At 48.8% G+C, this 10,318-nt stretch overlaps 1 protein-coding gene across 4 annotated transcripts; it reads right to left on the reverse strand.

Annotated features, from left to right (window-relative positions):
• Positions 1-32: 32 nt before the first annotated feature.
• Positions 33-7,856, reverse strand: Kat5 (lysine acetyltransferase 5). 4 transcript variants are annotated; one of them, XM_051193660.1, is made up of 14 exons: positions 7,663-7,856; positions 7,497-7,563; positions 7,115-7,183; positions 6,888-7,024; positions 6,447-6,602; positions 6,283-6,357; positions 5,905-5,979; positions 5,224-5,472; positions 5,059-5,148; positions 2,896-3,036; positions 2,725-2,818; positions 841-1,000; positions 652-733; positions 33-563 (listed from the first exon to the last, which is right to left on the reverse strand). In XM_051193660.1, exons 1-14 carry the CDS (start codon positions 7,672-7,674, stop codon positions 429-431), a joined length of 1,542 nt encoding a protein of 513 aa, XP_051049617.1. In that variant the 5' UTR covers positions 7,675-7,856; the 3' UTR covers positions 33-428. The 4 variants fall into 4 exon arrangements, with proteins under 4 accessions (XP_051049617.1, XP_051049619.1, XP_051049616.1 ...); XM_051193662.1 differs by lacking the exon at positions 6,447-6,602 and having other exon boundaries at positions 7,663-7,853; XM_051193659.1 differs by having other exon boundaries at positions 7,497-7,674.
• Positions 7,857-10,318: the final 2,462 nt, after the last annotated feature.

Here is a 10,318-nt window from a genome sequence, read left to right on the forward strand (position 1 = left end):
CGGCACGGCATGACACCCAGTCTGGCAGCAACTTTGGATATCTCTGCCTATATAAACAATTTATTGCTGGGGGTAAGAGGGGCCAGAGTTTTGCAACCAGCACCCACCCCACCCTCCAGCTCCTCCTTTACAAAAGAAATGTTTACAATCACCAGTCTTCTGTACAGAATGCTCCCACCAGTCTTCATGTACACAGCTGCCTGGATCCCTCTGGTCCGTGTTCAGAGCAGACCTGGGCCGAAGATAAGCCATCTATCCTTGGAGTTGGCCTAGCCCTGAGCTTGCCTTGGTACTGGCCAGTAGTTGGCCCCTCCTAGGCCTCTCCTTTTGGAGCTGTCCTCAGCCCTGTCTCCCTTGGTGTGCCTCTTGGAAGGGATAGGATAGCCCCAGTTCTGCTAGCTCTGGGTGTTGCAATGGGCAGTGCCTGGTCACCACTTTCCTCTCTTGCTCCAGTCTTTGGGAGTGAAGTGCAGACACTTGGAGTCAATTCGAAGGAGCCGTTTGAGCATAGCCCGCTCATGCCCATCCACGATGTCCTCTGACAGAGTGAGGATATACTGGCCCTAGGCAAGAGACAGACCCAGCATGTGGTCAGCTCATAGGTCTGCCACCTGTACCCCATTTACCTATCCCCTCAATGTGCCTCCTAACCTTGTAGTAATTGATGAGATTGAGATACTGCAGTGTGGAGATGACATCTTCTTTCTTGATACTGGTGATTTCACTGATCTCACTGTGGGAAGGCAAAAGTTAGGTCCTCTGAGGGTAGCCATCTGTCCCCAGGAGCCCCAGGAACAGACAGGCCATGCCATGCACCCCCAGGTGGGCATTCTGGCTCACTTGATGGTAATCTGTGGCCTCTCCCCGCTCTCTGACTTCAGTCCCATCAGGATCTCCAAGATGGTCTGGGACCAGTAACTTCGATAAGATAGGAGGCCAAGATCTGACAGGGGCTTCTCAGGAGTCCCTGTCTTCCCTTCTACTTTAGAGAGTTCATAGCCTAAAGCAGTGGAGCACAAGAGTCTGAGTAAGCATCACAAGTATACACAACAATAAGAGCAGATACTGCAGGTAGGCTGCCTGCTTTTCTGTCTCACTTGCTCTTGGTAAAGGATGAGTGGCTTTCCTAACTGTTGAGTGGCTAGGGGAGCTGAAGGCACCTAGAAGAGCAGCTTTGACTGGGTACTTGCCAGCCAGGGAGAGCAGGTGAGACAGAAGCAATAGATTTTCCTTTGCCATCCCAGCCTGTGTCTGGGGACATTGGGAGGGTGGTGAGGGAGTCCTTTGTCATCAGTTTCCCTAGCTGTGACCCTGGGAGTTTTAGCTTCTGTTATTGCCAGGATGGATTAGGGGTTGAGGATGTAACAGAACAGTACATAAGTGTTTCTTCAGAGCCAGGGAATTGACCTTGCTGTAATGGCCCTTTCCCTCTTACTTGTGTTGACCACTAAGCACTGCTAGATAGTTCATGATGAGGCCTTTAGGTCCCATAGGGTTCACAGCCCTATTCTCTTGCCAGGCTCTAGGGATGGCCCTATTATTTTGTAGAAACCTTCCTTACCCTCAGCAATACAGGCTACATAATGGTCCCTGGCACTTTCTGGCTACACTTTTCTGGCTACATCTCTGTTGGCTAGTCTCACTCATCCTCTTTACTCAATCACCCCTGGACAAGATGGGCCAGAGAGACGTGTCTGGAGAGGAAGCCAGAAGGAAAAAAAAAAGATCCAACTCTGCTGGATCCACTTGTGTACGGTCCTCTGGATGCCATACTTGCCTCTACAGTTCTGAGTTCCTGACGTGTTCAGTGATTGCCTCCCTGCCCTTTTATCTGTCTAATGCATTTCTGTGCCATGCTGGACAGAAGTAAGCATATCTTAGTGATCTGTCCTGAGTTTCCTTTCACCTGCTCTCCCAGGCTAAGCTTCCAGAGAATGTGATTCCCAACTTGGAACCACTCAACTAATAAAATATTGCCAATAGTTCCGGACTTTGAACAAGTAAAGCATCTGTGTTTCACCAGAAAAGCTAAAGTTTGTTCCCTGGTTTCCTCAGTCACAGAATACTTAAGTGAATGAGGATGGACAGACTAACATTAGAAAATAGAATGATTGCAGAATTAAGAGCCCATGTGAAGCCACAGTGGTGGCACATGTCTTTAATCCCCACACTCAGGGGACAGAGACAGGCATTTCTCTGTAAGTTCGAGGCCAGTCTGGTCTAAAGCTACACAGAAATCCTGTCTTGAGGAAAAAAAAAAAAAAAAAAAAAGCCCATGTGAGAAGGCGCAAAGCCCTCCTGGGCATTAAAAGACTACCCTGACAAAGGAACAGGCACAAGTTCTTTCAGTGGGTTACACAGCCTTTTGAACATCTACTGCCTGGAAGGCTCAGGTAATACCTGGAGACAAAACCCAGAACCTGTTACGGTATACACCCAGAGATGAACACAAGAAGCTGAGCTGCCCAGAGCTTCAGACAGGAACACATGATTTCACACTGGAAAAAGCTGAGTGACACTTAAACCTTTAGCCAAAGAGAGGTGGGTGCTGAGAACCAACTTCAGGAAATAGGGCAGTTGCTTGATGAAAGGACCTTGGGAGAGCACCCCCTAACTTCTGGCACCTCCCCTGGTAACTGGCATGTCTGTATGTGGAGCCCAGATGAAGTCTTGCTGGCTTGGGCCTCTGCCTCCCAGCCTCCTGGTCGGGCAGCATATACTCACTGAACTCAATCAGCAGCTTGCCATAGCCTCGGCGCTGATAGGGAGGCAGAGTCAGGATGCAGGCCACATTGTAATCTTCAGTAGATTCCTTTTCCTGGAAGAAGAGTAGGTGAGTTTTAACTTAGACCTGACTCAGGGCAGGGCTGAGGGACAGCCTGAAGGAATGCTGACCTTGGAAAAGTAGCCCACAATATGAAAGCCCTTGCAGTCATACTCTGTCATCACATAGAAGAGGAAGGGGTCTGTGTCATAGTACAATGTCTTGTGGTCGAGGAAGCACTTGGCCAGCAGACACAGGTTTTGTGAGTAACTCTGTAAAGAAAAAGGCCTGTCAGTCAGTACTCTGGGGGTTAAAGAGTTAAACTCAAGTGCCCAGGCTTGTGTGACAGGACTTCTACCCACTGAGGAGTACTTTTTGCTACTTCACTTGACAGATGGTGGGCTTCCCTCCTAGGACCCTGCACCCACCAGTCAAGCCATCACCATTGATTAGGTAAGGGCCACTTTTTTCCCCTGTTTCCTGAGACAGAGGGTTTTTCTCTGTGTGTAGTCCTGGCTGTGAGGAACTCGCTCTGTAGACTAGGCTGGCCTCAAATTCAGAGATTAGCCTACCTCTACCTCCCAAGTGATGGGATTAAAGGTGTGTACCACCACCACTCAACTAAGGGCCACTTCTTAAGTATCCAGGAACATGTGTACTAGTATCTTGCTGCCTGGCCCCATGGTCAGCTGCACAGCTTCCCATATACCCAGCAAAGCCTGCTCTGGGCCTGCATTGCCCTCTGTTCTGCTTCAACAATAGTCAAGAACATTTCCAAGCCAGGCATGGTGATGTTTGCTTATAATCTCAGCACTTAGGAGGCAGAAGCAGGCTACAAGTTTGAGTCAGCTAGGGATACACGAGACCTTTTTGTTTGTCAAGACAGGGTTTCTCTATAGCCCTGGCTATCCTAGAGCTCACTGTGTGTAGCCCAGGCTGACCTCAAACAGGCAGAGATCTATCTGCCTCTGCCTCCTGAGTACTGGTATTAAAGGCTAAAGGTGTTTGCCATCACTGCCTGTCCATCTTCCTTTTTTAAAGAAGTTTCCCCATGGAGTTAGCTCATATGGCTATCCTTGGGTGCCAAAACCCCAGTATTCTAGCCACAGTAATGCCTCTTGGAAACAGGTCTGCTATTCTCCAGTGGAGGTTTAAGAAAATGCCAGCCTTAGTGGTTCTTCCTGCAAAACTTTGAACTTAATACAGAGCAGTATGGCTGTGTAGTGTTGGTACACACCTTTAATCCCAGCAGAAGCAGGTGAATGTCTTTCTTGAGTTTTGAGGACAGCCAGGGATATACAGGGAAACATTACCCCAGGGATAAAATACAGAGGTATGTGTAATTTTGTCTTTCCCTTGAGCTCCCCCTGCCCCAAATCTGGGTACTTGCCTCTTTCCCCACATCCTGGACACCCAAGAGAGGTGTATATCTTAAGGAGTTCTACATTTCTCACTACAAGACCCAAACTTGCTTCTTCACTGATCTTGTTCCTGCCACCTGACCTCTGACCTTCTCACTTTCCTTTTACTTTTCACATATACTGTACTGGTATGCCAGTGCCTGCATCTCTGAACCCAGCTGTTTAGAATTGCCTTAAACATGTTCTCTCCTTTGTGTCTAGGCTCACAGGTCAATCTGGAAACTTCTTAAAATAGGATTTGACTATATACCCCTGGCTGGACCTCCCTCAGACTAATAGAGATCTACCTGCTTCTGCTTCCTGAGTGCCACCATATCCATCTAAGATGCTTTCTGTTTGTTTTTGAGAAAGGGTCTTACTAGCTACCCTTGAATTTCAAATGCACTGACTTCAGCATCCTGGATGTTGGGATTACCACACTGAGCTAAACTGTTCTTTAAACTGCCTCTAATTTAACATTTGACCTTTGCACTATATGTTTTTGTTGCTGTTCTTTGTTTAGTTTTGGGTTCCTCTAAAGAAGGCCTTTCTCAATTTATAGCTCAGGTTGACATGGAACTCACTATAGCCCAGGCTAACTTTGAACTCAGGAGCTTTCTGAGTGCTAAGATTACAGGCATATACTACCTAAAAGTTCTGATGATAGTTTCCTTTGAACTCTGCTAACTTACCCTTCATTTCACCACATTTCTCACACTGGGATCGGAACAGCTGTGGTATGCCTTCTGCCACAGAAAATAACCTCTCAAGAGAATAGTTTGTCTAAATCCTAGTATTCTGTGCATTCCTGCGGGTTGAACCAGAGTTGAACTATTCTAAGCAGGAAAAGTTGTTCATATGACTTATCCTGGTCCCACGGCCCCAGCCACTAACCTTGTTTTTCCGTCCATCGATCTCAAAAAAGGAGATGGTGCCCTTGCGGTAAATTTCATTGCCTGGAGGGTGCCGAAGGTCACATTTGGTCTAAGGACAAAAGGAGAATCAGGTAGGGACCAGTGTGGACATACTGGGTAGGCAGCCTCCCAAGACCCTTCATACCAAGTGGCGCTGCAGACACTTGAGGCTACGGCCATATTTGAGGCAAAATTCACACAAGTAGAGGACAGGTAGTGTAGTGAGCTCTTGTGGGTACGGGGAGAAGTACCACGGCTTGAGGCGATGCCGGCCAAGCTCAATACACTCAATATTCTTCATCCGGGTGACAATGTCGTCGTGACTCCGGTCAGACACCAAGCTGCCAGTCATGCGTGGTGCTGACGGTATTCCATCTGAGCTGTCCTGAGAGTCCTGCCCAAGGCAAATGAGAAATGGTAGGTTACAGCAGACAGTTGAGCAGAACATGGCTCACAACCCTGCTGCAGGCTTCTTCCTTCAAGCCTAACATCAGCTAAGGGGAAAGCATCACAATGCTCACTCTCCAAATAAACCAAAGCAAACTGGTAATATAAAAAATTACCCAATGGCTACTCTGCTTGGTTCTTAATTTCATCAGCACCTTTACTGCCTACCATCTCATTTACTCTTCTTTCTCTCTCTTGAGACAGGGTTTCTGTGTAGCTCTAGCTGTCCTGGAATTCACTCTGTAGACCAGCCTCTACCTCTTCAGGGCTAGGATTAAAGGCATGTGCCACTACTGCCTGGCTGTTTGTTTGCTTTTAAATTAGTCACTGAATGAACTCTCCTTGCCCAAATCCATCTCCTCGGCTCACTGACACCCACCTCATCAGTGCCCAGGCAATTAGATTTCCTCTTCCGTCCTGGCTGTGCTGCCACTGCCCTACGGGCTGATCCATTCTGTGGATAAGTCAAGAAAGGGTGACTGTGAGATGAGCCTGAAGCAGGTTGATAGACAGCAAGAAAGAGGGGAGAAAAAAACTGTCCAGGACACTCAGCAGCTCCAGTATCCTGGCTGCTCTTGGAGAAGACACAGGTTCCTTTCCCAGCATATACCCCAGCTTACAACCAACCACCTCTAACTCCAGTTTCAAAGGACCATGGGCACCAGGCATGCAAGTGGTACACATACATAACACAGACAAGACACTCATAAAATAAGAATCTTTAAAAAAAAAGAAAGAAAGAAACTGGAAGACTCACCTGAGGGAAAACTGAGGCTGGGGCTGTCTCGCTGGGCACTGGAGTTGCTGGTGAAACCACCTCCACCTTCCGTTTCTGCAGAGAGAAACCAAGAAAGGTGGGTCAGAAGGTAGAGAAGGTGGGACCTGAGAAGAAAGCAAGGTCCCTGGAATTGCTGAGGGTACCGTTGAGCGGTGGTTGGGTTGCAGGCAGGAGCTGGAGGAGAGCGGCTGGTCGGGCTCGCCACCGGGAATGGCCTCCCGCTCCTTGGGCAGGTTGAAGCGGAGTGTGATCTGGACCGGGATTGGCAAAGTCTTCCCGCTGGCCTGGGCGGAGGCCGGCTGTAGAGATAGGTCCAGAGTCTTCCTCTGGGGTGGGGATGGTGGTGGGATGGCAAAGGGGCAGATGGGCCCCTCAAGGTGGAGTGATCAAATCCCACCCTCTGCCTTCTCTAAAGCAAGGCAATAGTGGACTCTGGAAGCTACACCTGCAATTTTGGCCCCCATCCTTTGCAAGCTGAAGTCATGGCAGGAGAATGCTGCCTCCTGCCCATTCGGGAACCCCTAAGGCAGAGATGCAAGAAGGAAGAGGCAGGAGAGAAAAGGTGAAATGGGGGACCTACTCACCACCTCTCTTTCGGGAGAGCCGGGCCGGGACCCAGGAAGTCCGTTCTTGGTAGGGGTCTTGGCCTCTTTCTTGGGGAACTGGATCTTCTTTAAGTCCAGCCGCTCGTGAGTCACCCATTCATCCAGACGTTTGTTGACTGCAGCAGTGGAAATGGCTCAGGAGGGAATGCCAGAGGATGCCCTCAACCCTATCCAGCAACCCTAGTTAGCCCGGGCCCAGTACTCACAATCAATGTAATGGACATAGAAAAGCTTCCGGCCACTGATGTCCTTCACGCTTAGGATCTCAGCCAGAGCTATGGGAAGAACACAGACAAGGGGTCTTAGCCAAGCCAGGTCATGAGACTCCACCCTTCGACCTGAATTCTACCTCCAGGCTGGATTCCTTTGCCCCAGCACCTAGGTTTGGCTCAAGACCTCTTTAGTCACTAAGTGACACCTCTCACCAAGCCCCTCCTGGCTCATCTCCGTACGTCTAAAAGCCACGCCCCTCCTTCCGAGTATCTGCGACCGCCCCAGGATTGCAGAAGCCCCTCCCGCTCCCGTGTTTTCGTTGACTCCCGCCCCTCGCCCTCTGGTTCCTTGGACCCGCCCCCCGACGTCACTCACGCCACTCATCTTCGTTGTCCTGGTTGCGCCGCAGCACGGGCAGGCGGCAGCCCTCGATTATCTCCCCCTGGGGAGACAGCGCGGCGCCAGGGTCGGCTACTGGGGGGCCTCGGGCTCTACCCACCTCCCCTGGCTCCCTCCGCCCCGCCCCGGGCACCGGACTCACCACCTCCGCCATCTTCCCTCCCTCCACTGCCACTTCCGGCCCCTCTGGGGAACGTCACTTCCGGAACTGAGTACGCTAAAGGCCCAAGGCCCTCGAAGCTACTTGAGAGGAAAACACTTGAGTCACTGCTCTCTGGCTGGTAGCAAGGAGCAGGCCACTTTTGGCAATGGAAGAACACAGTGCTGTAAGCCTGAGACCAAGTAATGGATAGAATCCCCACAAGTCGCACAGCGATTGGAGGAAAACCGAGTCTGTCACGTGACGCCCAGGGTGCGACGCGGGTCACGCAGATCAAGTGTTTAGGCTTTGACTTGCAGCTTTGTTCGGGCTCCTCGTAGTGGCTGTGGGAAGCGTCGCCCTGAGTAAGAAGCTGGCAAATGAGGTTTTAGACCTTGGAGAGTCAGTGGATCTGAAGACATTTGAAGCCCCAACCACGTGTTTGCATATGATTGCACAGGCGTGGGGACTTAGCAAGATTTTTTCTTTCTTTTTTTTTTTAATTTTGTATATTGGGTTTCTGTGAGTTGGAGACCTGCCTGGTCTACAGAGTGAATTCCAGGACTACACAGAGAAACCCTGTCTCAAATAAATAAATAAATAAATAAAATGGCTCAGTAAACAGAAGGTTCAAGAATCCAGTAGTTTCTGGGCGTTGGTGGTTCATGCCTTTGATCCCAGCACTGGGTAGGCAGGTGGATCTCTGTATGTTCGAGGCCAGCCTGGTCTACAGAGCTAGTTCCAGGACTGATCCAAAGCAAAACCCTGTCTCAAAACAAAACAAAACAAAAAAAAAAAAAAGCCAAAAAAAGTTAGACAGTCTTTGTGGAGGGATGTCTCTCAGTCTTTGTGGAGGGATGTCTCTCAGCTGGTCTTCAGTATATATCAGAATCTCAAAATAGACTGTAATGACAGTAGAGGAATGAACTCTCTTCTGCTCTTCTCTTTCCCACTCTCTTTCTGCTTTCCTTTTCCATTCTGTTTTTTGCTGTTCCCCCGGGGCAGACAGAACTTTTCCTGTCTCCCTCATCTGTCCTCTCTCTGTCTTTTTACCTCTTTTCTCTTTCCTCTCCCCTCCCCCTTCCCTTCTTAATAAAACTTCTAATTTAAGCTCTGTCTGCCTGGCATGTTTGTCCCTCCACCTCGGTCACCCTCACCTTCCATGGAATCTGCCAAGGTCCCCCACGTGCTTTATTCCTAACAATTACCATGCTGGACATGTGTCCAGGGCCTGGTCCTCATTGCCAAGGAACTAAGATGGATCACATGCAAAGTAAACCAACCAGTTAGCACACACAAAGATGGCTTGCTTATGCATTCCTTAAATATCCAAAGTGAATTCTTCTAGTATGGTATAATTTGGAGTTAGACATTTCCATACCAGTGTTGGGTACCAGCCCAAGATCCAGGAAGATGCCATTTTTAGGAGAGCACCAGAGACAGAAGTCAAATACTAACTGTGCAGATGTTTCTCAGAGACTCTGAAGTCATGTACCTAAAAAGGGAGGCTTACAGACTAGTCTTGTTTTCTGTCTTTTGATTTAACTGAACTTATTTATTATTATGCGGTTTGGAGATACATTTTTTGTTGTTTTGTTTTGAGACAGAGTTTCTCTGTGTAACCTTGGCTGTCCTGATATACTCTCTTTAGACCAGGCTGGCCTCAAACTCAGAGATCTGCCTACTTGTGACCAAAGGCATGGACTACCACCACCCAGCTTTTTTCTTTTTTTAATTATGTGTGTATCTACATGTGTATAAGTGTGCAGGTGTCTTAAGGAGTCTGAGAGGACATTAGATTCCCTGAAACTGGAGTTCTAGGTGGTTTGAGGTGCTGGGAACTGAACTCACTTTCTGTACAGAAGTAGTGTGTATTGTTAACTCTTGCACTATCCTTCCAAACCCAGAATAGCTTTTCTTCAGCTGCCAGTTGCCTGGCTACCAGGCTTTAGGATCTCAGCATGACTAAGCAGCAGCCATGGACTCCTTAGCAGAAGCTCACTTTCATCCTTGGTAGAAACCTCTCTTACCACCATCTAAAACCAGGAGTACTCATCCAGAAGGGTTGAGAGCTATAAGGACAGAGAACACAAATTGTCTGAGACAAACTGGGTGGTGGCGCCCGCTTTTAATCCCAGGACTCAGGCTGCAGAGGCAGGTGGATCTCTGAGTTTGAGGCCAGCCTGAATGACAGAGCAACTTCCAGGACAGGCTCCAAGGCTACAGAGAAACCCTGTCTTGAAAACAAAAATGTCCAAGATAGCCATTGGGAGTGGTGACAGTTGCCACTTCTGTCTGCATGCCTCAGTTCTCCAGCCGAGGTCACTCCAGCACCCTGTCAAGTCAGGCATCATCTTTGGGTGGTGATGTGGCCATTGCTACCTTATGATTTTATAAAAATCAGAGCCAGCTTGGTAGAGCAGGTAAGCCTTCATGAAAACATATAATAAGTAGGGAAGGCAAATCCATACCCTGCTGGGTCCTTTTGTGGCCCTGGGAATTTTGACTAGAGTAGCAAGAGAATGAAGAAAAGACAAGTGCACAGACAGAAAAATCTGTGATCAGATGGCCTGGGCTGTCCAATAGAGAAGCCTCAATATCCTGCCTGGTGTTAATACTCAGGCATCTGTACTGGCCTGCCCTTAGTGTCCTGACAGGA

This window comes from Phodopus roborovskii, unplaced genomic scaffold, assembly GCF_943737965.1.
Source record: "Phodopus roborovskii unplaced genomic scaffold, PHOROB, whole genome shotgun sequence".
NCBI lineage: Eukaryota > Metazoa > Chordata > Mammalia > Rodentia > Cricetidae > Phodopus > Phodopus roborovskii.

What these genes read in the sequence shown, in the direction of transcription:
- Kat5 (XM_051193659.1), bottom strand. Translation starts at nt 7,674, where the DNA reads ATGGCGGAGGTGGTGAGTCCGGTGCCCGGGGCGGGGCGGAGGGAGCCA. An exon ending in GGACAACGAAGATGAGTGGC is followed by an intron (nt 7,184 to 7,496) that starts GTGAGTGACGTC and finishes TTCTTCCCATAG; the next exon opens with CTCTGGCTGAGATCCTAAGC. An exon ending in AGTGTCTGCAGCGCCACTTG is followed by an intron (nt 5,149 to 5,223) that starts GTATGAAGGGTC and finishes TTTTGTCCTTAG; the next exon opens with ACCAAATGTGACCTTCGGCA.